A 26,037-nucleotide genomic window follows, 5' to 3' on the forward strand; every position below is an offset into this window, starting at 1 on the left:
GTAACCCTGAATGAATCCACTCAGCTTTCAGGTTTTTCAAACACTTGAGGAAGACAGAGCCCTATTTTCTACTCAGCCATAAGTGGTTGCATTTATGCTTTAGCTGGATAAAAAAAGGATGCTGATGCTTTCTTCACTCAGAACGCATTATTCGCTGTGTCAAGTTCTTTCTCCATCCTTTGTGCCTGGAAAAATGAGAATTGTGCTGCTTTTGTGTGTTGTTCCTTTCTTCTTTTTTAGTGTCAATACTTTATTTTACTTTTGGAGATTAGACATTCGCAGTTGTGCAACTGTCTCTTTGAGAAATCTGTTGGCATTCTACAGCTTTTTCAAAGCAAACCTGATCTTTTACTGGACTTAGTCCAAAGAAAGATGTTTATTATAAAATGAAACCACATGAAATACCTTTTTAAAGTAAAAAGTGAGATCGAAGTGCTTTATGCCAGTGGGGTGTTGCAAAATCTATCAATTTGGCACCCACAATATGTTTATTAAGTAATGGTTTGCATTTCTTTTCTGCCTTGGAGACAATCTGTCAGTATTAGTCTGCTATCAGAATCAAGAGTGCAAAAGGTTTGTAATTCTTGGCCTTTTTATTCACTCCTGTTATCCCAGCTCTTTCTTCCTTTTGTCTGTCCCTTTCTTGTTTTTCTTCTTTCTTGCATTTTTCCTTACAATGCTGAGAAACCAGGAAATGAACAATATGAGGAGAAAGATAGTAATAAGGATAGAGAAATTATTAATGTGGAACTTTGGTTATTCTGTAGAAGAAAAGACAAATGTGATGATGGCAGAGCAGAGGCTTGTCTGGCAACTTACGTGTCCCCACACATGAAAGGTTAGGTGTAAGGTCCCTCTCCACGTCCCATAGTGGTTGTGTACTATCTCTGACTGAAGCAACACTTTTTTAGTGTTCTTCTAGCACTAAAAAAATGAACTTTGGGAGGATTAAAGGTGGGTTGTTATCAATTTATCTTCATAAGCACCTGCTAATTAAAGGGGAAAAAAAAGGAGGGAGCAAAAATCTGCCAGGGCACTTTGTGATTAACTTGACAAGCTTATGATCATGAAATTTTGAGCCTGATTTACTGCTATCCTAATGTGGAGATGTCAGAGTATGGATTTCTTCATTTTCCCTTTTAGAGTGCTGAAAAGGTAAAACGGTACTAATAGTGACATAGTTTGTAGGTTTTGGCGTTGTTTCAGGAACGTGGCAAGGAGTTGGCATTCAGGTAGCTGCAAATGCTGGATAACCAGTCCTAGGGCTTTATGTTATTCCATCAGCGGTGACTCCTTATGAGAACTGTTGACAAAGGTATTAAAAAGCAGCTTGGTAGCCATTTTGGGGACAACACTTATTTGAAGGGAGGGATAGATATAGTACAAATCAAATAAAGATTTTTATGTGTTCATATAAAACATTTTGAATTGATCATATATGATAAAAGGCAGAAAAGTGTTCATGTTTTTGATGCATCTTGTACAATGGGAGTGTGTTTATTACATGAAGTAATACAAGTTGAATTGTTAGTCTTTTCTGATTGGTCTAAAAACACTTAAACTTTTTCCCGAGCAGAATTTAAAGATAAGTGGTTTCATTATCTCCATCAACTGTAGAACCACCAGAAATCAGAATATCACTTATTTCTGCCAGTTCTTCTGCTCTGTTATTTCATGGGCATTTTTCATTTCAAACAGTCCTGCTGTTTGGTCATATTGCTGTTCACTGAGAATAGGGGCCAACAAGGCATGTTCTCCAGTCATTTTGGAAGGGCTTGCTTGAAGCTGCTGTTTTCAGCGTGACTCAATTTATCGTATGTGGTAGACATTCTGATGAATACAGCTTCTTTATGTGAGTTGTATGGTTTATTTGGTTTTTTTTGGTCTGCCATGCTTCAGCCTGTGCTTCTGCATGCAATTTTCTTCCCGTTTTCCTTTAATCAAGACAGAAGAGAGCAGCATCTGCTGAGTGTGAAGCCTCTTCTGAAGCTGAGTATCAGAGAGAACTCCCAAAAGACCCCAATTAAAAGGGGCACAAAAGCTGCCTTTTTCACAGGCATTCTAAATAAGATTTCCCATTATGGATTGTAATTGCTTGGGGTTAAAGTAGCTTTAAAAGCATATTTATTTTTAATAGGGATCAAATTTCATGAAATAAATAGTGTATGGCCTATAAAAGTATGAGGTGGTGTTTCTGGACCTAGAATATCTTAATTACTTGGTGTGGACTACTATGTGATGAAAATATATAGAGCAAATTGCAAAAGCCTCTGATTGCAGAACACTAGTAAACATATACTTTTGTTGTGTGTGGGTGATGATAATATAAAAACAAAGTAGACTTGCACTGTTGAATTAAAATACCAGGTCTTGTAAAAGGAAGTGTTGATGCATGGAAGTACTCTTAAATAGTGCGTGACTCGTGTATGTGTCCTTCATTCTTGTCTTCTGCCTGGAAGTGATTCAGAAATATTGGTGTCTTCTGTTTTCAGAGGGGCTGATTTGTGGAAAGGTGGGTTTTTCTGGTGATGAGCCCAGAGGCGGGAAAAAAAAGAAAACACCCCCCCAACCCCCTTTGTTGCTTTGTTTAGAATAAATGGTGGGGTTTGGGAGGGGCAGGGCATTAATTTTCTAGGGGCTTTTGTTTGTTGCAGGGGGTGCTTGGTTTTTGAAACAGTACTTGATTACAAATATACTCTTTTGGACATATGTTAAATATTTATGTGCAATATGTTAGGTTTTGTTTAGGATTTGCTGTGAACCGATTTCAGATTGATCTTTCATAATGCCTTTGAGGAAAACTTAATGCTCTTTATACAAAATTCTTTTAATAATATGCCTTTGGAAAAAATGGTTTCAGGTTTTTGTTTTTTTTTTATTTTGAACAGGTAATGTCTGTACATGAATTGCAAGCTAGTCTCTAGCGGGGACACCGTGGGAGGATGAACACGGAGGAGCTGGAGCTACTGACTGATTCCAAGTACAGAAACTATGTAGCAGCTGTTGACAAAGCACTGAAGAACTTTGAATATTCCAGTGAATGGGCAGATTTAATATCGGCACTTGGAAAGTTAAACAAGGTATGCCTGGCAGGTGCTCTTGGAAAAGATTCAGTAACTCACAAAGGCTACTGGTATGAAAATACAGAAGTGCAAGGTTCTGGCAGTCTAATATTCTTGCAAATATTTTAGCAGTCTGAGCCAAATGTTGGGTGTGTGCAAGGAACAAACAAATCAAACAAATGCCTTTCTAAGACTTGCAGTTTAACCCTTTGTCATTGTAAGTAAAGGGAGAAGTTATTTACATTCTTAGTGGAAATAAATGCAATGTCTTTTTTGTTACTAGCACTTACTTCTAATATCATTCAATGTTATTGAAATAGTGTGAAAAATAGTAGCCAGTATAAACATCAGCAATATTTTTATGAAGTGTGATTTATAAAATGGGACTCAAATCATTCATTGACCAGAGAATGTTATCTTTCTGATTCTTTTTAACAGTTAATAAGTCGAATATGTAATATCATCATCATCTTTAATAGCAGTTTACAAATGAATACAGATCCTGATATCTGTAAAACATCTTGTTCTGATCAGTCCTATGTGTTTCTAGGGACCTCCAGTCAGGGTCATAGAGTTCCCTTTACACATACACGTTTTTGCAGAATTTGGCATACAAAATTACAGGTCTGAAACATTTACATTCTACCCTTTAAACTTTGTGGAAAATCAAGAATGACAGTACAGTCGGCAATACCAATGACTTTATATAAACTCCCATTTCTTTCATTTTTTTGATTGTAACCGTTCTTGATGCACATGCATACGAAGTGAAGGCAATGATATTGGGAAAGAAAAATCTAAAGATGTAAATGCAACTCTGTGTTCCAGTCCTGAGGTGATTACGTAGTTTCAGTCAGTGGTAAAATTTTGTTGTCTCCTTCTATGACAGTTTCTTAAAGTTATCCCAGACTCACCACCCACATTTTAATGACTCTTTAGAGCCACTCTTTGAGCTACTGGCAATTGATTTTAAGAAGTGGAGATAGTAATTTCTGTCCTCAAAAGGATGAGTAAAATGAAATGGACAAGCTGTAAGTAAGGAGCCCATTGCAAATGAAGCTTTAAATGCCTTAGCAATTCCATCTATAGCAAGTGTACAAGCAAAAGGCGTTGCAAAGAAAAAGCTCCATGGTACATCTTAAAGGTGTGTTTTTCTGGTGGTGTAACCTAGGTATGTGTTGTGACTTACTGGCCATGTTCAGGAACTCATTTATAAAATGTGCGTTTGATGTTTAACTTGTTTTGTGCTGTTTTTCTCAATGTATTGATTTATCAGGTATTACAGAACAACGCGAAGTACCAGGTAGTACCGAAAAAACTGACTATAGGCAAGCGCTTGGCACAATGTCTTCATCCAGCTTTGCCGGGAGGGGTTCATCGGAAGGCACTTGAAACATATGAGATAATTTTCAAAATCATTGGACCCAAACGTTTGGCCAAAGATCTTTTCCTCTACAGGTAAAATAGTTTAAATAACTCAATTCCAAATGCATAGTTGAGATGATGCTTTTGGTTTCCTGAATTTTATATTAATAATATTGCTTTGTTATATAGCAAGAATCAAATCAGTTTCTTTCCCTCGTGTTACTGGTGCTTGTGCAGTACTCTTCTCCCAGATATTGTATATCAGAAGATGAACAGATCACCTAAACTTTAGGAACCAACTTTAGTGCTAGAAAACCTGAAATTTATCTTTTCTTTATTGAAATAAACAATTTTGTGCATGTATGTACAGTAGTACAGTAATTGAAGCGTTAATGCTTATTTCAATGTATTCACATTACATTTTTCTATTGTAATTTAAGTAGTACTGGAAAAGAATTTGAGTATAGTTTATTTCAAGAAACTTTCTCTTCCAAGCAATCAAATCAACAGAACAGAAAGATTGTTAGTTTTTTGAGAATGGGGGGCAAGTACAAAATTTTTCTCACTGTCAGTCTCTAGAACGGACAATAATGAAAAGGAAGGGTAGTCTTGAAAAGTAAGCGTAGTGAAAATATACTGATTCCTAAACCTCCGATAGGTGCTTGGTTGGGTGAGGCAGGCAAAACATTAAGCTATTTGTTGTATAATGCATAGAGGGATGTGTGCATATGTGTATACACACGGTCACACATGGTTCTTAATCTTTAGCTATCCCTGGATATTAAAATTTCATCAGTATGAGAAATAGTGGAATAAACCAGAATTCTGCTTAGGTAGCAAAGGTGTGTATTAATGCTTGGAAATAAATTGTATGCCTTAACATCAGCTATTTTGTTTTGCATTGTCAAGATGTTTATATATAGTTACATTTGGTGAGGGGGAGGAGGGGAGTGTCTTGGTTCTGTGTTCCCACCTGTTTTTAAAGATTCTGTGAACTCATAGCTCACAGTTATTGCTTGTGCAGAGATTCACTAGCTGCAATATCTTGTTAACAGCAAGTTCTAGGATAGTGGAAAATGCTACCTTGTGTAATGTAACTAAAAGCCATTGTTAGTGATGCTTGGGAGAAGACTGACATTCACATTAAGGCATTATCAAAGATTCCAGTTTTTTTCATGAAAGCAGAATGACAGTGTCTGAACATCAAATCTCGACGGATGAGTAGCAGCCTTACAAAGAAAGACTGTGGGATAGTGTGCTGGTTATTGAACAAAAAGACATTTTGTGCAGAAAAAAAGAAACCAATTGACAATGGCAAAACAGTAGTTCTTCTAGGTAGATAAAGGCAAAAATAAATTTTATGAACAGTCTTGTACTTTGGAAAGATTTTTTTTTCCTGTAACATGGTTAACATTGTATCCACACAGTGCAAGGCATTTTTTTGGTTTTTTTTTTTGTTTTGTTTGTTTGTTTTTACAGTAGATTTGACAGTATATATTTTAAGATCCTTGTCTCAAACTTACCTTTTTTATTGTTCTTTCATTTTCTTCTTCATGTCTCAAGGGTCTTCTGACCTGAGTCCTCAGTGATTTTGAAAATTACTGTTGTGCTCACATGCCTTTAATTATTGGTACTGTTTGTAATAATTTATGATATTTAGTAACAACAGCAAAAATGTTTTAGTATGTAGGTAACTTCTCCTTACCCGATCACATTTGTAACTGTCATGAACTTCTGCTTACTTTCATAGTAAACTCAAAACATACTTCAATGTTTTCAATCTTTTAAATGCTGCATCATAAACAGTGGATTTATTGTTAGCTTGAGAATCTGTTTTCAGACTGAATTTTCTGAAGTAAATGTATGCTTTGTTGCTAACTTAATGGTATAAATGTCTTAAAATTTATCTTTGGGTTACTTAGTGGAGTAAAACATTACTTTTGTTTTCTTAAAAAAGTATTTCTATACATTTCCTCAAATGTTCTCATCTATTTTTTGTTTTTTATTAGTATGTGCAAAGACAATATATTTTTAAATACATTTTCCATTGTGATGTAGTTCAGCATGGCAAAATTAACATTTTGTGTTGCAGAGATGCTTCTGGTTTATCATATTTGTTTTATTGGTGAACAACACGGTCACCTCTGAGCCTTCAGTGCTTGCTGTCACAATGCTAATAAAGCTCATAATATTAATCTTGACATACCAACCTGTCAGTCTCGAAGGCAGTCATATTGTGTGGTGGCCTATGCCTGTGCAAAATTCTAAGATAAAAACCTGATACTTAAACTACACTGGGCATGCTGGTAACAGTCTTAAGACATAAATGAAATTGTCTCACTTGAGAAGCTTCCTAAAAAAAGATAAATTTTATTTTCCACAGTTCTGGACTATTTCCCCTCCTTGCCAATGCCGCTATGTCTGTCAAGCCAACATTACTGAGTCTGTATGAGATTTATTACCTCCCTTTGGGAAAAACATTGAAACCGGGACTGCAAGGACTGTTAACTGGGATTCTGCCTGGCTTAGAGGAAGGGTCAGAGTATTACGAAAGGTAAGGATAGATATGTTAATGACATTAATAAGGCTTGATTTGGGGGTGGTTTTTTTCTGCAACTTTGCGTTAAATACTTGTATGTGTTGGTTTTTTTTTCTATGATAGATGGTATTTAATTTCATCCAGTATTATTAATTGCAATGGAATAGTATGGTAGAAGATTTTTAACGTTAATTATGATAAATTAAGTGTTAGTTGTTCCTTTTATTGAAAGGGAATTGACATCAAGTAGACTGTTATATGTCAGTCTCTTCTCCCAAGTAACAAGCAACAGGACAAGAGAAAGTAGCCTCAAGTTGTGCCAGGGGAGGTTTAGATTGGCTATTAGGAAAAATTTCTTCACCGAAAGGGTTGTCAAGCGTTGGGACAGGCTGCCCAGGGAAGTGGTTGAGTAGGTGTGGTGCTTAGGGACATGATTTAGCGGTGGACGTGGTAGTGTTAGGTTTGCGGTTGGACTTGATGGTCTTAAGGGCTTTTTCCAACCTAAATGATTCTTGTTATGGATTGAGATATGTGACATGTTAGGAACATGCTGCTTGTTTCTGTTCCATGAGTTTCCTCTAAGGTAGTACTGCCATGTTATTCCTGGTCTAAAATACATACCTTAACTGAATTTAAGATGACAAACAAAGCTTCCATTATTAAGATTTACTCATTGTGATATCTAAATTTTCATTAAACCACCTATGTGAGAAACAATTGGTGGACAATAATCCACCTGTCTTCATAGGTTATTACTCTATTTCTAGCAGAGTGGCCTGGGAGGTAATAGCTCTTCTTATCCCACAAGACTAAGCCCTGGTTGAGTTATCTTGACCATTATGTCTGGGATATTGGGGTAGAATCTTAACACATTAAAGAATCAAGTTACACTTCAAGGCTTTGAGTTCTTGGAATTGTTCACATGCTTACACATTCTTGATACCTTCAACTTCAGAAGCTAGAATTTTCACAACTTGTATGCGAAGAGCAATTTAACATTGTCTCTTTCTATTTCTGCCTAGGTAGATACACAAAGTGTAGTTGGCATCGCTACAACAGGGAACAAAGGCTGCTCAACTTGCCCACTGGTGCCTGCTGTAGGGTGTAGAGGTGCTGCCACATGAGTGGGAAGAAATGAGGACAGGGGAAGGGATTGGTCGTGCTCAAAGAGTTGTGATATTTTTATTGCCTTGTTATTGCCAAAAGTGCTCAGTGCAAGGAATGAGAGGGCAAAAGCCATTTGATTGATTCTTTTCTTCAGTAGCTGTGCTTTCCTGCTGTCTCTCTGAAACCTCTGTAGCAACACTTGGCTTTAAGTAGCAGAGGAGGAAGTTATTTGGCTCTTTGAACATAAGGAGAAGCTGTGGGCGGGCAGAAGCATTTTGCAAGCCAGGCTGGCCCACAGGCTTGCTGTTCAGGCTGCATTATAAGGTTCACTGTATAATTTGGGCTTCTCTTGGCCTCTCAAAGGAAAGTTTTGACCTTCCTGTAACAATTTATTTTCATATTTATTCAAACTGGGGGCAGAGGCAAGGGCTGCGATACATGCTTTAATTCAGCTGACTTGATTTTACTGCAGAACGAACACGCTGTTGGAGAAGGTTGCCTCGGCTGTGGATCAGTCGGCGTTCTACAGTGCCCTCTGGGGTAGCCTCCTCACAAGCCCTGCAGTTCGCTTGCCTGGGATCACCTATGTCCTCTCCCATTTGAACAGGAAGCTTTCAATGGAGGATCAACTCTACATAATTGGCAGTGACATTGAATTAATGGTAATGCTTTGTTGGAACAATGAAGACATTGGTGTTACTTATTTATATAATAATCTACTTCTCTATCTGTGAACATAGCCTTTGAAGAGATAAAAATGCAAGTTCATTTATTATAGCTCCAGTTAAGCTGATGTTTTTGTGCGTGATAAGTATTGTAAAGCTGAGTTAAAGTTTCAGAACTGCTTAGGTTTTGTATTAAACCATCCATTCATGACACACTTCAGTTAAAAGTGGTTGAGTTTTGTTGTATTTTTTGAAAAATATATAGAGTATCATTTTTGTCTCTTAAGATATTCATTGGTAGCATAAAAAAGCAAAAGCTTAATGTTTGCATAGTTCAGGGAATCTGTGTTGATTATATGGTTCCTCACTGCTGAAACATTTTATTTTCCTGTTTTATCTAGTTTCATTGTTCCAAATTTTAAAAAAACTTCATTTCGTTCATATCAGCATTTATAAATAACTGTGATGTTGTTAGTGTTCTTTTATATCTACCTTCTTAAAATAATACTGTAAATAACTATTTTGGGGGGTCTGCCGTTACTTCAGGTGGAAGCAGTAAGCACATCAGTGCAAGATACCAGTGTTTTAGTACAGAGGAGCACGTTGGACCTTATCCTTTTTTGTTTTCCTTTCCACATGAGCCAGGTAGGTTATTAACATGAGAGAGATGAATTAGCAAACTCCTAAATGTACTCTGCTTCTTAAGGCAGTAGCAGTATTTAGTCAGTCTTTGTTAATGATTTTCTCCAAGCTTGAAGGCGAGTTGCGTGTAGGAGTTTCTCTGATAGGTTTGGCTATTTTCATGTCATGATCTCTGCCCTTCTGCTTTTTAGCTTGATGTGTTAACTTTGAAGTTAATTTTAACTTCTGTAAATGCAAACACAACATAAATTATGGTGTTTAGTGTATGCAGAAGCTTTTAATTTGGTCTAATTCGATGAGAAAACAAATAATCTGTTCCTGTGCAAGTTTCCAATTCTCAGTGTTCAAAAGCAGCAAAAGTTAATCCTCTTAGCATAACTGGTTCAGAACACTAAAGAACTGAAAATGTTTTTTTGGTTTGGGGTGAGTAGTAGCACTAGCAGTAGTGGGAGATAAGCCTTACGACTTCTAGGTAATTTTTTTTGGACTGCATTTATCGTTAGTCACTTTCTGTTTTTAAATGATTCATGATTTATTTTACTCTTGGAGGAAAACTTACACGAGGCTGATTCTCACTTTGTTAGAAACTATGGAAAACCTGCACTTTTCCGGGAAAAGAACTGTGTTCCTGCTTGTGGAAGTGGTTTGTTCACATTTATCAGTTACTATAGGAATATTTGGAGTGTCTCTGTTTAGGTGCTCTGTTTAGGTGAGAATATCAATACAGAATATTTTTTTTTTAATTTTAAGACTTACACAAACATTTACAGTAGTAAAAGATTGAAAGGTATTTAAAATTTCTTTGGTGATTTTTTTTTTTTTTTTTACACTGGATTTTATTTGAATTTGCTTTCAAGGCTTTTGCATAATAAGCAAAATGAAGTGTCTTGTAACAAACACGAGCTGTTAATGGAGTCAAGTACTTTTGCTGTTCATAAAGGGGTGCATTCTATTACAAAGTGTCTGTTCCAAATGATAATCATTTTGGTTTCCTAAAAGCAAGATTATGGTTTCTTGTACTGCTCTGAATTCAGAAATGTCAAAACATGAAATTAACTATGTTTTAGTGCACATTAAGCTGCTAGCATAGAAAAAGTGTTGTTTTTCATGGTTAAATGTAATCATGTTTCTAACTTCTTCAGGCAACACGTCCAGACATGATCCGAATTTTGTCAGCAGCCCTTCATGTAGTACTGCGCAGGGATATGTCACTCAACCGAAGGCTTTATGCGTGGCTTCTAGGTAGGTTTGTATTTCATTTCATTGTTGACTAAAAGCAGAGGAAGGATTGTATATTCATTAGCAGTATTTTGCCATATTGCGGAGAAGGATTCTTGGAAAAATGAAATATGTAATTTGTATCATAAGGAAGAAAGTTACTATCTCTCTCCATGGACATAAAAGATAAGGAATGCCATGGTGGAACTCTTTCCTGTTGTATAAATTTATTGGTGCATTTTTCTACAGCAGCAATTATGGGCTACATTCGGGGATAGAGCCTGTATACTAGGCCTGTGTAAATAGACGCTGAAAAGGCAACCTTTGTCTCCTTAAAAACATCAAATGGAAAAAACAGAGAACAGGCATTATAGAGTGTAAGTGGCAGTTGGAACACAACAGCATAGAAGGGATGAAAATAAAAGAATGTTGAAAAATATTGATATTACATTGACGGAGTCTTAAGCATGCAAACTTTAAACTTCATTAGATATTTGGATGGTTGAATTAACAAATCACCAATTGCTTATGTTCTCCATGCCACTAGAACATTATTTCAATGCCTTTCTGGTGTAAAAATCTGTCAATGACAGGATGCACAGTTTTACTTCTACTAAATGGCAGAATATCAACACAATACACATTAAACTTTTTATATGGAACGTGCGGGTAATCAGAAGAGGGTAGCAGAGAATAATAGCTATTTAGAAGACTAACTATTTAGGGAATACTTAGAAAACGAGAAATTAAAAAAATTAGAAAACATTTACATTCATCCTTTTTATTTTGAGGAAATGAAGCCTGTGGTCACGTGAAACTGGCCTGTTACTCTTTAAAACCACTTTCAGCCCACTTTGAGATAAGTCAAGATCTCTGACGTGGGAGTTCCTAAGAGTGTCACAGAGAATGGATACTGAATGGAGAGACATAAAGTGATTTTTCTACTTGAAGGGAAGACTGTTTTGTGGTCCACTGTTACCTCTTTTTGTTTGACTTCCCAGCTCACCAGCAAGCACATATGTGTTTCTCAGGTGACCCAGAACTCTTCCCAGCACCTCTTGCATTTTTCCCAGCTAATAGTTGAGACATGAGGGGCACGTAGCACGTGGGTGATAGGGGAGCAAGGAAGTAAGTAGTCAAGAGACATGAAAGAGAACTGAACTTACGACAGGAGGGATGAAGTCAGCAGCAGTGTTTTGCATGAGGGGATTGGTTTTGTTGCTGTAGAAGTTGCAGGGATTTAGAAGACAAATATGAGAAAAATCCCAGCTTCTTTAGTTAATCATTTTTCAAGACACTGTCTTGCAAATTACTCATCTTTTAAAGAAAGACAGTGAAATGCACTGTCAACTGTGATGTCCATACCTACATTTTCCAATTTAGGGAAAAAATAATTTCCATACTAAACACTGTACTAATGTTTCATCTACATTTGGTGGATTAAGTATGTCTTTTTGCTGACATTGAAAAAGATATTTCATGTGCCTAAAGTATCATACTGCTTTTTTAGTTGTGGAACCTTCTTCTACAGCTATTACATGAGCATAGTCTCCACTGAAAGATAATATAACTTCAGAAGATAGTTTTACAGTGACTATTCCTGGTCCTGTTTTGTGAACAGATAGTGCCTCCATTTGCTCTATATTTGGACAGACCTTCTGTCAGTATAGTTTTTTTGCTTGTTTTTCTTTTGATACTGCGCTGCTTTTATATTATCATGATACTCTACTCCTAATATAAAACATTAGCGGGGGGGAGGGGGGTCAGTTGTGTTGGAATACTCTCTGGAATCTGATGTTCTGTATAACACTATTTCATTCCAGTGTTAGCTATTCCTTCCTATTGTTTTATGGCTGGGAGTGGTCTAGTAATAGTCTCTAGACATAAAAAACACGTTATGTTTCTTTAAATCCAAGTTAGCTTAACCATTGTTAACAGTGGTTGTTTCAAGCTGCTGCTGGAGGACACGCATCTTCTCAGGCTTTTCTTCTATTTTTGTCACTTCAGGACAAAAACTGTGGAAAATGCTTCCGTGGAACCGGGTGATTTCCTGACCAACTCTTTGTTTTGTTTTGTTTTAAATTAGTTGGTTTGTTTTTTTTTCCTTAAGTCTATTTTTGTGTAGAATAAAAAAATTTACTTGGTAAAAGATACAAACTTATAAAACAAAGGTTTTATAACCCTCATGTATAAAAGGGTATCTCCTTTCAAAAGGTATCTATATGAGGTATCTCCCTCATGTCATTTTGAGTAACAAAATTGATTTTGTGTAGTATGACTGGTATTCTCTCTAAGTGCCTTAGTCATGTCAGCGTGTTTTGATGATTGTCTCTTTATATTTAAAATACTGAATTTTGTGTTCTCATAATAACATTAATATTGAAATACTTTTGTGGAACAGGTTTTTTGAAGATACTCTAGCACTATGTGGTTCGTAGAATGTTTGTGAATATTTGTTTCTTTTGCACAAGAAGTAATCTGGTTAATAAAGTTGCATAAAACTAAAGTTTGTAATTTGTGTGCAAACTGCTTGCATGGAAGTATCACTTAGTTTCCTGTATTAAACTCTATAAAATCATCTTTCTCTTGCCAACATTACTTGGATGTCATCTTGGTAAGTTATCAGTGATAGTGTGTTGATTTCTAGTTTTAAGACATTGGCTAAATATTCTATTAAGAGACAAATACTTATTTGCCTTGTCTTTTGTTTGCTTGAAGGTTTTGATAACAATGGTGCCCTTATAGGACCCAGAAGTACAAGGCACAGCAATCCCGAGGAGCATGCCACTTACTATTTCAACACTTTCTCTAAGGAGATGTTAGTCCAGGTAGCTATACGATGTTTCAGTGTGGCGTATATCTTCATAAATGGATGTTGATCAAAGTTACTGTATCTTTATCTTTTGACTTGACATTCCAATGTGACCGTGTGATTTCTGTCTTTTTGTGGTATCGTGTCCTACTCGGCTAAAACCTCAGTGGAAAAATGAAGAGACGGGATAATGTATTTCTTTAGAATAACAGTACGATCAGGACAAATACTAGATTTCCCTCTCTCCTCTTCCACAATGACTGTAAATACATGGAAGATATTTGATTATGAGCCGAGCACACTGGAGCCTGTTCTTTAATAAAACAGAACTGGAGAATTTTCTACTTCTGTATATACGGAAACTCCTCTGTGTCTTGAGAATCGGAAAAAATGGATCAGATAGTACTCAGAAGGTCTGACTAAGAAGGGTCTTCCTCCCTTCTAGGCAAGGGGAACGTTTTTTCAGCTGTCCATTGGCAGTCAGACTATTTGACCTTTAGAGCCTTGCTAAGTGACCTGAGATCACCTGGCCTCAAGAACTGTGCTCCTTCTCTTACAGTAATTAGAGTATACAGATGTCTTTCAAGATGCTGTGAGTCTCATCTTGAAATCAGGAAGACACTTTATCCTTAAGGCAAATTGATAAGGTCAGGGTATTTCTGATATTCAATCAGAATTGTGGTTCCCCTATATATGGGAATGAGAGTGGGGATTTCAAAATTAGTAGCTGACACAAGACTATTTAGCTCATCACAACTTAAAGCTGGTATCTAGCACAGAGCTAGCACTTTCAGTTTTATCCGAAGGTAATGAGATCTGCTGTTCTACTGATGAGGAAGAGACTCCAGAATTCCAGTGCAGCAAGGACCTCATTGGTGCTTCTCACCCTTTTCTTGTCACCCTTCTGCCTCCCATGGCAGATGATTCAGAAATTATACAAGCATAGAGAAGAGGCCTGAATAAGGTACAGGTTTGCATTTCCCTTCTATACAAAATGTGGTGAGCTTTTAGCACCATTTAGGCATTTGTTAATAGGTCTTCCTTTTAAATCTGTCCATCTTTCTAGCTTATTCAGTATCATTAAAGCCTTTATGTCCGAAAAGACTAACAACAGTGTAGTTGATATAGTCCATTTGATTTTTTTTTTTTTTTTTTTTTGGTAGCAGGCATTATGGCTACAGAAGAATGGAGAGTGGCCATTTTTTTGTAATGGGGATAATTTGCTTGGTTTTTGCTTTAAAATTTTTTATGGACATTAAAATCAGTGGCTGGCTCTATATAATACAAATTACATATGCCATCTAAATACATCTGCTGTCTTTTGAAAGACTTCAAAAGCATTGCTCCTTTCTGGCTTCTTCCCTAGCAGTCTCTTTGTGTGTTCTTTTATCCAGTCCACCTCTATCTTATTCATTGATACAATGTACTGAAAACTCTGACCTTCTAAAGGTATATTCAAGTACAGAAGATTTTTCTTTCGGGATACTGGCTGATAATACTTGGTTTATAGCAGATAGCAAGGTTGAAACTGTTTTCCTGCCTCTCTTCTTTCTCATCTCTCTTCTTTCTCTTCTTTGTCCTCCTTTTTTAGAAGCTTTAAAAGAAACCAGTTTCAACTCGGACAGCAAAGCCAGCCACACAGAGAGAACTGAGCAAATCTATGGCAGTTTCATTGGGCTTTCTACAATTCTGCAGCTCATTCTCTGAACTACTTCAGCATAGAAACTCAGTTTTCCTATTTGTTTTGAAGTTCTCGTTGCTATCTAGTATACTTAGTCAAGAAAGTTTTCTGCTGCATAGGTGGTTATATCCTAGATGGAAGTTTATTAAGCCCTTAATATCTACATGCCTTACATTCTCAAACAATTTCTTCATCCCTTTTAATGTCTTCTCTTTTATTCTTATGAGTTGGTATCTGTTTATAATATTTTGTTTTGATTTGAAGTATATACAAGTTACCAAGTTCTGTTCCACAGCAATATTGTCATAGGCAAAGCTGAGAGAATCATCATAAAATCATAGAATGGTTTAGGTTGGAAGGGACCTTAAAGATCATCGAGTTCCAACCCCCCTGCCATGGGCAGGGACACTTCCCACTAGACCAGGTTGCTCAAAGCCCCATCCAACCTGGCCTTGAACACCTCCAGGGATGGGGCATCCACAGCTTCTCTGGGCAACCTGTTCCAGTGTCTCACCACCCGTGCAATAAAGAATTTTCTCTTAATATCTAATTGAAATCTACCCTCTTTCAGTTTAAAACCGTTAGCCCTCATCCTATCACTATGCTCCCTGATAGAGTCCCTCCTGTCGGCTATCTCTCCTGTAGGTCCCCTTTAGGTACTGGAAGGCTGGACTGCAGTGAGATGAAATAGTGGTCTCCACTACTGAGACTTTTCCCTTTATATGCAGCTTTTATCGCATCTTTCTTTAAAAAAATGGGGTTTTTTGTTTTGTTTTTGTTTTCGTGATATACTTTTGCTCTTTGCAGGCAATGGTTGGAATATTACAAGTTAATGGGCATGGAGAAGAAAGCACGTTAATGCAAGACTTAAAGCCTTTTCGTATTCTTATCAGTTTGCTGGATAAGCCTGAACTAGGTAATTTTCATATCATTTCATATTTCTTCTAGTCTGGTACTTGTTTTATGTGGTTTTGCTTTGAGAATTTTTCTCTCTTGTTGGTCAAATTTAAAAAGCTGTATTCTTAGTGCTGGCAGGTTAGCTGGATTTCTTAGCTCATCCAAGCTAATAATTTAGTGTATTCATTAGATTTACCTTTTACCGAGTACAATTTTTTCTACTTTCAACACAGGAAATCGTGAGTTAAAATTGTAGAGAAAACTGACTGTGTGTTGGAAGAGGTGTGGATTGGATCTTTTCCATTTCTTTAATCAAACAGTGACTTTCACTATTTTAAAGCTCAGCTGTTGTTTTTGGGAATAATCTATTCTTCTAATATACACACAGAGATGAAAAATATTAACAAGAAAATAGTTGGGTTTTTTTTTCAGAAGAATTTATCTGGAGGAAGCAAGTATTTGGGTTTTTTTTGTGGGTGGTTTTGTTGGTTTTTGGTTTTGTTTGTTTGGTTTTGGCTTGTTTTGGTTTTGTCTCTTTTTTTTTAATGTTCCTTTTCCCTGTTTAAAGTGTTTAAATGCACTTCATTTACTGCAATGAAGTGTTGGATATCTTGCCTTTTTTTTTGGAGTAACAGTTTTGGAGGTGACTGAAAAAATCAAAATAATTTTTGAAGTCTGCCATGAGATTTGGGGGCAGGATAATAAGTGTTAAAATACAACAATTAAAGAGTACAACTTGAAAGGAAGTGGTTAAGACAGGCCTCAAAGAACAAAATACCTGACAAGAATTTTTCATCTTCCTGGTAATTAGTGATTTCTGGGGGTCAGTTTAAATTTTCAGAGGCAATGTGTACGTTAAGATTTCATGAAGTAAGCAGAGCTACGAGGATTCTTTTAGCTTCTTCTACCTCAGTTTGCTAATAGGATTTCTGCTTAATTCAGCAAGACAGCTCAATCAGGCTAGGAGAAAGCATGAAAAAGCAAAGGATATTTCAAGCAGGATCAGTTTGTGAACTCCTTTCAAAATAAGTTGATTTTTTTTTTTTTTCTTCAAACTCAATGTTTAGCTCAAATCTGAAGGAGGCACCATGTCAGAAGTATCCTGCAGACTATATCTGGAATTAAAGAAAACCTGCCACAAATTAAAAGGAAATAAGATACTCAAAATATTTTACCTTTTATTTGCATTTAAATATTTGAGTATATTTTCCATATGATAGTGTCATCAGTTAGCTTATGGGTGGGCATTTGAAACTCTTTGGTTGAAAGCTATCACCTTGCTATGGACCAGGACAACTATGGACCAGGAATCCATGTAGTCACATGTTAGTGAGCTGTACTAATAATCCCTCAAAGAGGCTGCGTTGGCGTGAACATGGGCTGTACTGATGTGACTGCATAGCTTTTCAACTGGATGTGTTTGCATCCAGCCGTCATTGTACATTGTATGGGAAAAGAGCTCCACTTGTGGTTTGTTTACTCCCAGGCATTACAGTTGCCTGTGTATTTCTGGAACGCAAAAAAGCCTTCTGAAATTGAGGTAGTTTATGAAGTTGAACAGAAGGAATTTTATGGTTTCAGTGAACAAAGCTAACTAATGATTTGGATAGTTTTCAGATGTGGACTGTTAGCAGTGCTATGATGCATAAGGCTGTGATTGCTGGCATTTCTCCCTAGGCCCTGTTATCCTAGAGGATGTATTGATTGAAGTGTTTCGAACGTTATATACACAGTGCAAAGCAGAACTGGAGCTTCAAGCAGAACCTTCCTTCAACAAAGATCACACACAGCTAAGCAGGTGAATAATGAGTAGAATGTGTTTTGTATTAAACAATATATCTTTTTGTTGCTGAAACCACGACTGTGAAGCCTGTGGGACTGTGATCTGGTTTCTTCATGGTACAGGATCCATTGACATTAATTTCAACTTCTGTGTTCAATGGAAAGTCTGAAGGGCTATAGCTTTATTATTTTTATTATTTTTTTTAAATATTTGGCATATGTTTTATTCTTTATCCATGACAAAAATGCTTTCTTGATACAGCTGGAAGTCAGTATGACAATGGTATAGATTAGTAGTGGCATTCTTTACATCTTTGTGGAAAAAAAAAAAAAAAAAGAAAAAGGTGGACTGATGAGCTTTCTTGTAGAGTGAAAATGAAGAGTGCTATAAGACAGCTAGAGTGGGGGATAAAAAGAGTTTCAAGATTTTGAGTTGAATATCTTAAAAGGTGGAGAGAAGAGGAAAGTTAGAAGCTTGGGGGGAGAAACAACTGTAGGAATGATCATGGGAAAACAGATCTATTAGAAATGTGGTTTGAAGACAAATACTAAAGAAAGGATGGAAGAGAAACCTCGGAACTAGGTTGTTGATATGAGGAGCCTGCCAATATAGTGAACCCTAGAGCAACAACCACTGTAGGGATGAAGGGAGGATAATTTGTCAGTGTTAACTGGCAATAGGTAAACTCATGCTGACGTGTAGTCACATAATTCGAAAATTAAGTGTAAAAATATAAAATGTTCTTTTTATTTTTTTCAGCAAACTCAGAGAAAACAAGAAAACAGCAGAATTGATTAAAACTGCCAATCTTCTCTTTAATTCCTTTGAGCCTTATTATATGTGGGATTACATTGCTCGTTGGTTTGAAGAATGTTGTAGGTAGGTTATAATACTTAATCTCTGTATGTGTAAACTTGAAGTTGACTTTTGCTTCATAAGCTTTTTTCCTTCAAAGAAGTTATTCTAAGGTGATCATTTAGTCTGTAAGTCTCTTTCTTCCCCATCCCTTTAACTTCGATCTTTTGGCCAATTTCAATCAGATGTGACTGGTGGTCTCAGCAACGTGAGTTCTCACAAGCTGAGTGTCTGGGTAAAATCCAGAGAGAATTAGCACCTCTGCTGAAGGGAAGACTCCAGAGTGATCTCAAAGCTAGTTTGTTTTGTTCTGTCTATCCAGTACAGGATTACTCATTGGGTGTCTAGCAAACCCATCAGCTTTACCAAGAGTGACTTGTGGAATGTGTTATCTTTTGCCCTGCTCTTTTAGGGAAGAAAAAGTGTGAGAATCCTGTACATGGCAAGGGGCTATGGGAGTGACATAGTAAATAAGGGAGAACTGAAAATATTAACAGGAGGGAGGAGGACCGAGGGACCGCAGGAGACTGGGGATTATTGCTGTGGCAGGGGACAGATGATGTAGAGATCTCAAATGAAATTTGTAGATTTCTTTTTTTGTTACTTATGGAATAGGTTCATAATGTATTTGGACACTGTATTATGACATTAAGTTGTCTATGAGCCAACAGTGTGCTGTCGTAAGTAAACTGTCTTGGTCTACATTAGGGGGAGTGTGCTCAGCAGGTGAAAGGAAGTTATTTTTCCTTTCACTTAGTGTTTTTAAGGTCACATGTTGAATATCGTGTCCAGCTTTGGGCACCCCGCTTGAGGACGAGTGTTGAGAAACTGAAGAGACGAGTAGAGGACTGCTAAGATAGTCAGAGTCATAGGACACTGCCTGGGAGGTTGAAGTAGGTGAGTTTGGTTTAGCTTGGCAAAGAGGGGGCTCGAATAGCAGCCTATGACTTCCTGAAGGCCATCTACGAAGTTGATAAAGCCATACTTTTGGTAATAGCTGACGGTAAGACAAGTGACAGCAACAACAACTGTTGGCTCAGGGGTTCGGGTTGGACTTTTGGGAAAGCTTTGCTAGGAACAGTGGGACAGGTTCCCAGGAAGGCTGTGGAGCTTCTTTGAGAGATTTCCAGGACTCTGCTAGACAAAACTGCATATGAATTTATCTAGTGTTGTTAGCAATCTGCTCAGTGTGAAAGGTTGGACTAGACGAAATCCCTTCCAACATGTCTGTGACTTAATTTTTGTGTATTGGACTGAACTGCTAAAGTAAAAAAGCAGTCTGCAACCAACTAACAAGCGGATGATAATTTCTCTACGTATAAGTAGATGTTACTGTAAGCATGGATACCAAATCACCTTATTAATAAATAAATGGAATCTAGAGAATGTTTTTGTTTTTTTTTTTTTTCCTACAGGAGCTGCTTTGTTATGTAAGTTATTGTCTTCCTGTTTAAAAAGATACACCATTAAGTGCAAACATAAGCAGTTGATTTCAAACTGTGAATTTAAGTTATCTTTATATCATCTAGTCTGATTGTTAAATCACAGTTATTACTTTTAAAGTGATATAGGTATCCTTCTGAATTTCTTAGGCGTTTTCTAATAATCTTCCTCCACTGAAAAATAAAAATAAGATTGTTTTGTGTCTAGTGTTTTTTTCCATCTAAGTATCACTCGCTGCTATTGAGCCTTCTCTCAAAGCTATGTTTGATAAGGGGCTCAGTGAGTTGAGCTCAAGTCATCCTTTATGAGGTATTACAGTTTAACAAATCTGTAAGTAATTTATGAAATGGTAAAAATTCCAGGGTGGGAGTATAGAATGTGAAAAAGAGTTTGTATTATGACTTAGACAGAGGGACCATTTCGCAGAACTGTAAAACGGGCTGCTAGTTTTATGAACACAGTTTTCTGTTGTTAGAGATACAGTAACCCAATGGAGGTGTACATTAAGTAGGGTGCTACTTTTCAAATGTAGGTCACTGACAGAATGCAATTTAAATATGATTTTTAAAATATTTTAAAATGTTTTGATAAATACTTACTGTTTCAGGCTTGGTTTCTGTAATGCTTTTTTATTTCAAATAAATCATTTTTTCAGTCCTAGCATATACGTTCGTGAACCCTTCCAAAACAGAGGGGAAGGATTAGCGTAACTAACTATTGCTGAAAATGTGACACTGCCCTCACCACCACCCCCAGCAGAATAAATGAATTGGAGAAACAAAATATTTTTCCTATTCCTGTCCTTTGCTTATAATGTTGTCAGATTGCAACATGATTTCACAAGGGAATTTGTGTTCCGTCTTACTTCACTCAGCAATAAAACTCATCAGCTTATGAATTCTTGTCAATAGTGAAACTATGCGGTCAGCTGAAGTTAAAGCGAACATTTAGAAGAGCTTGTTTTGTTTTCCTCTTGCACAGCTTTAAAGCTTCACAGGCCTTTTATCTCACTTTTGGTTGTCTATCTTAAGTGCTTAATGCCTTGGGTTTAGATCTCTTCCAAATTACTGTGCTTCCAGTAACACTATCCGTTAACTCTATTATTGGTGCCCATGTTCATACTAATAAATATTGCTGTATATAGTGGAGTCACAAATGCAATTTTCTGTAGCCTGAATTTCCTATTTTGTGAATGAAGACTGGTTTACAGTGAAAGGCTGGTTGCTGCTTTTTCTGAAAGCATGCAATGGGGCCAAATGAGCTTCTTAACAGTAAAATGAGAGGTTGCTTACTTGTTTATAGAGATTTTCCCTGAGATGTACAGTTTCGCATTAAGTTACAGAAACATGGTCAATGTAAGGATGAGGGGGAAAAAATGTCATGAAACTGTATTTTAATTTTGCAGGAGGACATTACATGCCAGACTTCAAACTGGGCCTGGAGGTAGTAGTGAGCAATCTGAGTTACCCCTGACAAATTTCTGCTTGTTAGTGGATTTTTTGTTGGATATAGTTTCTTTGGTAAGAATTGCTTTATTTGTTGCTAATACTGGGATTCTGTATATTTATAGTCTACAGAAAAACTATATCTGCTTTATTAATTGTTTTTCCTGAAAATATATTCCCATAAATTGATGGAAACTTTTAGAAGAAGTTTGGGGTTCATTATATGATTCTTGATAGACTGGTTGCATATAGTCAAAGTGGTTTTTGTGATGCTTATACCTGATGATAATACTGCACTGTATTCGTTACAAGTATACTCTTTTGTAGTTTGATATGCTGGTTGAGATGTGCAACTTTCTTTTTAAGGCTCTTGTAAATGTCATGATATGATGTATCTTTTCTTTCTGTTGGCATTGCTTAATGTAGCAAAGACTGTTGGAACTGTTTTTTCTATACCTGTCTTTCCTCAATTCTTTGCTTTCTCATTTCAAAGCCTACTAGAAGTATGAGAGTGCTGTGTCAGGTATGGCAATCAGCCTGTTTTCCCTTTAGTTTTTAATAATTTGTTTATCTTTCATTCTTAAACTTTTATATTAAGGTTATTAAAATAATAGTAGTAGCATTCTTTAGCCTCATTGTTATCTTTTGTAATGTGTTTGTTCTGTAATGCACAAGATGTAAAATTCTGCAAAAGAGCTAAATATATTTGTTTATCGGTTATCCACCTGTAAAGTTAATTTTGTAAACTTTAAGTAAAGCATGTGTTTCTTGGATATTAAGATATTCATTTTCCTTTTTCCATGTTCCATATGTGTAGAACACAGTTAAGCAAATGATAGGTACCACTGTTATAGAAGATAACTTTCAGGCTGAATTTAGTATTACAATTAATGAGTTTTACTTTTACTTTGTTAGGAGACTTACATTGAAATACAGACAGAACACTTGCCTCAGCTTTTGCTCAGGATGATTTCTGCACTGACGAGCCATCTTCATACTTTGCACTTGTCCGAGCTTACTGATTCTCTCAGACTCTGCTCCAAGATCCTTAGTAAAGTTCAACCTCCATTGCTATCTGCTGGTACAGATGGTATCCTGCAGCTTCCTAGTGGACACAGCAGCTCCATCAAAGAATGGGAAAATAAAAAGGTAACTGATTATGTTTTGCAGTACTGTGTAAAAAGAAAAAGAGGGCTAAGTCTGTGCTGAACCACCTAAAAGTCTTTTGATTTGATTTAGTTTAATATACAACAATATATGCGAAACCTGGATCATCAAAAGAAATTATAATTGTACACTTCATTGTGTTATAAGGCCTTGATTCATAAGGGTTTTTATCTAGATTTAATATTGTAAATGTGTAAATCACTTCAGAATCAGGGCCTAAGAGTGAATTAATCAACAAAGGTTCAAAGTTGTAATGCACTTCAGTAGTCTGATCATGTAGAATAACTGGACTCAAAAGAATTCTCCATTTTGTTTACGTATCAGGCATATGTAAATTCTCCTCTCACTCAATTTATGTATATCAGATTAACACCCATCGGTTATTTTACTGTCAATGTTAAATTCTTAAAATCATTTAATAAAGAAATAGAAGAAACAAACCAGCCAGCAGCTCTTTCTCTTTTAACATCATCTAGTTTGGTCTACTCAACCATGTCTCTGTATGGTACATTAAGTGACATGCCCCGAAATCCTTGTTCTCCAGCTGAAGAAACTAGAGGAACATCATAGAATAATTTAGTTTGAAAGTGACAGTTGCAGGTCACTGCTCAAAGCAGGGCTGATTTCAAAGCTTGAAATTTAAAGCTAGGTCAGATCACGCAGGATCATATCCAGCTTAGTTTTGAATATCTCTAGGGATGAAGATTCCACAACTTCTCTGTACAGCTTGTTTGTTTGCACTGTGTTGTTTAATCAGAATTTCCACTGTTGCAGCTTGTGTTTGTTGCCTCTTGTTCTTTCACTGTGGATTTCTGAGCTTGCCTCCGTCTTTTCAGTTACCTAATGGGAAGTCACAGACAGCTATAAAGACACCTTTTCACCCTCTACAACTCTTAGAATTCTTTTTCTTAAGACTAAGCAAATCCAACTCTGAGCTTTCCTTCTATGTCAGGTGCTCCTGTGGTGGCCCTCCACTGGACTGACTCAGTGCATCAATGTTTGTTTTGTACTAATGAGTGCAAACTTGGACACAGTATTCCAGATGTGGTCTTAAAACTGCTAAGCAAAGGGACGTAATCACTTCCCTTGACTTGCTGGCTATACTTTTGTTTTGGTTGGCCTCCTTCACTGGAAGGGTCCACTGCTGGCTCATGTTCACATTGTCCATTAGGACTCCAACATCTTTTTATCAGGATCCTATCCTTATTCTTTCTAGCCAGCTGATACCTGCCTGGTTTTGTTCTTCTGCTTTTTATTTTATTTTTTTTTTTTTGGAAAAAAGCCAGTTTTGATTGAATGATGTTGCCCTTTGAACCTTCAATGGCCTTTATCTTTCAATTATAATAGACTTATATGTAACCATGGCTTCTGTTAAGAGAGGGAGTGAAATTAATACCATATTTCTGATCTCTTTTACATTGTATTTTATAAAACAGGGTCACCCTTTATGTCTTTCTAAGCTTTTTAGTACCTATTAACACAGGAGACAGTGAAAGCTATCTCAAACAAATTTTCATTCTTATTCCATCTCTGGTAAAGCAAGATGTAATTTACCATATATAATGAAATTTCTGGGTTTTATTATTCATGAAAAAGTTATTCAGATTTTTAGATTATACTCAAATTTTGTATTTAATACAGCTAGTGATTAGGATGTCAGACAACAAGGCAACTTCGGGGCCTGTTGGATTTCAGACATCATCTGCCATCGCTGGCAAGATAGCTAGATGAGAAGTATGTAGACATGTTCTTTACCTGCATTTACTCCCACTGATCCATGCATTTCTGTTCAAGTTGTATCCCTGTTCACCTCACATTCTCACCAGGAAGCAGAGATCATGCTACCAGTTACGAACAAGGCTATAAGGGGTTAGAGCAGCCCAGAAAGCTGCTGTGGGTTCTTTTTGAGTAGAAATCTTTCATCGGGTTTCTGCATATTCTGAACTGATGAAGAATTAAAGCTCACATTGAGTCATGATGAACTGTTGTTGCTGGAGCAACCCTTCTTTCTTGTTTCTAGGAGATGATTTATCTTTTTTTTCATTCTAGTTGCAAATGGTTAGTAGTTTTTAAATGAAAGTTTATTTCTTCTTATGTGATTATAACTTTGTATTTGAAAGACGTCCCCAACTTCCAAATCTTGGGATTGGTCTATAAAAAGAAAGATGCTAGTTATTTAAAGTTGTACCATATATACAGCTATGAATTAAGATTCCATCCACATTTAATAGACAAGTTCATAAGTCAAAGAGCATAAATTTTATTGACAAATTGAGCTGGCTTTGTTAGTATGAATGTGGAAGTGGGAAAAATGTTTTTTAGGTTATGAAATATTTTATTCTTCATTTACAGCTCCACAGTTCACTCTTTTTAAGGTGTTTTGACAACTTATAGTTGTAATGTTAAATGACACTGATTCTGCCTTCCTAATGAGACAAAACTTTAATAGTTGTTGTTCTTCTATCTATATATAGATATCTATATCTATCTATATCTATAATATATCTAGGCAATTATTATGTTAAAATAATTTAATATCTAACGTGATTATGTACTTTTACAGTGGGAACTTCAAAAGCATGATTGGAGAAGTCTCTACTTTTTCCTAATCTCTCAAGTCTTCCCATTCTTCTTGGCTGACATCTTTTTGTCTCCTTTGCCTGCAGGCATTTTTTACTCCTTTATGACCGCAGCAGTTTCTAATTAACAGATAAATATCTTGTCCTTTCGTAGAACATTCTGAGATCTAAAGTATTAAAAGAATCTTGCTAGCTAAAGTGACCATAAGCAACATAGTTCAATGTCCTGCTTCCTGCTGGAACTGAGGGGTTTTCTTTGATGTATGAATATTTTGGTTTATGATGCTGTATAAATTAATAATACCTGTACCTATGCATTTTGGCATTTGGTCATAAAAAATAGACATGATTATTGTACGAATAAAATGTTAAAAACAATAATATTTGAAGTGTTTTACTTGATAAGCAATGGTGGGGTTTTTTATAGTTAGCTTGGTCTGGCAAGCTTACTGAAACACCAAACATCATTTTGCATAAGATCTATTTGTATGAATAGATTCAAAACTGTGGAATAAAATTGTTGCTTTCAAGGAGAAGCAAATAAATATTTTTCTCACTAGTACCTAATTAACCTATTTTGAACAATCATTAAACTTTTATCTCACTCAGGTGCCATCAGTTTCACTTGAAAATCCTAATGATGTATTTGAAGATGGTGAAAATCCTCCAAGCAGTCGATCATCAGAGAGTGGATTCACTGAGTTTGTACAATACCAGGCAGATACAACTGATGACATTGATAGAGCACTGAATGAAGGTCACAGTGCGCCCGGCATT

The 26,037-nt window shown here is 36.4% G+C and overlaps 1 protein-coding gene across 2 annotated transcripts in view; it reads left to right on the top strand.

Moving 5' to 3' along the window:
* Window positions 1–2,886: 2,886 nt before the first annotated feature.
* The window catches only part of DOPEY1 (dopey family member 1), a 58,055-nt gene continuing 34,904 nt past the window's right edge, over window positions 2,887–26,037 (top strand). The window contains exons 1-14 of one of the 2 annotated variants that reach the window (XM_009887464.1): window positions 2,887–3,080; window positions 4,339–4,520; window positions 6,811–6,981; window positions 8,546–8,735; window positions 9,285–9,383; window positions 10,523–10,622; window positions 13,344–13,426; window positions 15,899–16,007; window positions 17,666–17,786; window positions 18,531–18,650; window positions 21,475–21,589; window positions 22,008–22,037; window positions 22,430–22,663; window positions 25,870–26,037. The exon at window positions 25,870–26,037 is cut by the window's right edge and continues 472 nt beyond it. In XM_009887464.1, coding sequence (XP_009885766.1) covers window positions 2,943–3,080; window positions 4,339–4,520; window positions 6,811–6,981; window positions 8,546–8,735; window positions 9,285–9,383; window positions 10,523–10,622; window positions 13,344–13,426; window positions 15,899–16,007; window positions 17,666–17,786; window positions 18,531–18,650; window positions 21,475–21,589; window positions 22,008–22,037; window positions 22,430–22,663; window positions 25,870–26,037 — 1,860 coding nt within the window. In that variant the 5' untranslated portion in view covers window positions 2,887–2,942. Of the gene's footprint in view, window positions 3,081–4,338; window positions 4,521–6,810; window positions 6,982–8,545; window positions 8,736–9,284; window positions 9,384–10,522; window positions 10,623–13,316; window positions 13,427–15,898; window positions 16,008–17,665; window positions 17,787–18,530; window positions 18,651–21,474; window positions 21,590–22,007; window positions 22,038–22,429; window positions 22,664–25,869 lie in introns of both variants that reach the window. The other variant, XM_009887465.1, reaches the window with a different exon arrangement.

Source organism: Charadrius vociferus, unplaced genomic scaffold (genome assembly GCF_000708025.1).
Source record: "Charadrius vociferus isolate BGI_N301 unplaced genomic scaffold, ASM70802v2 scaffold185, whole genome shotgun sequence".
NCBI classification, from domain to species: Eukaryota; Metazoa; Chordata; class Aves; order Charadriiformes; family Charadriidae; genus Charadrius; species Charadrius vociferus.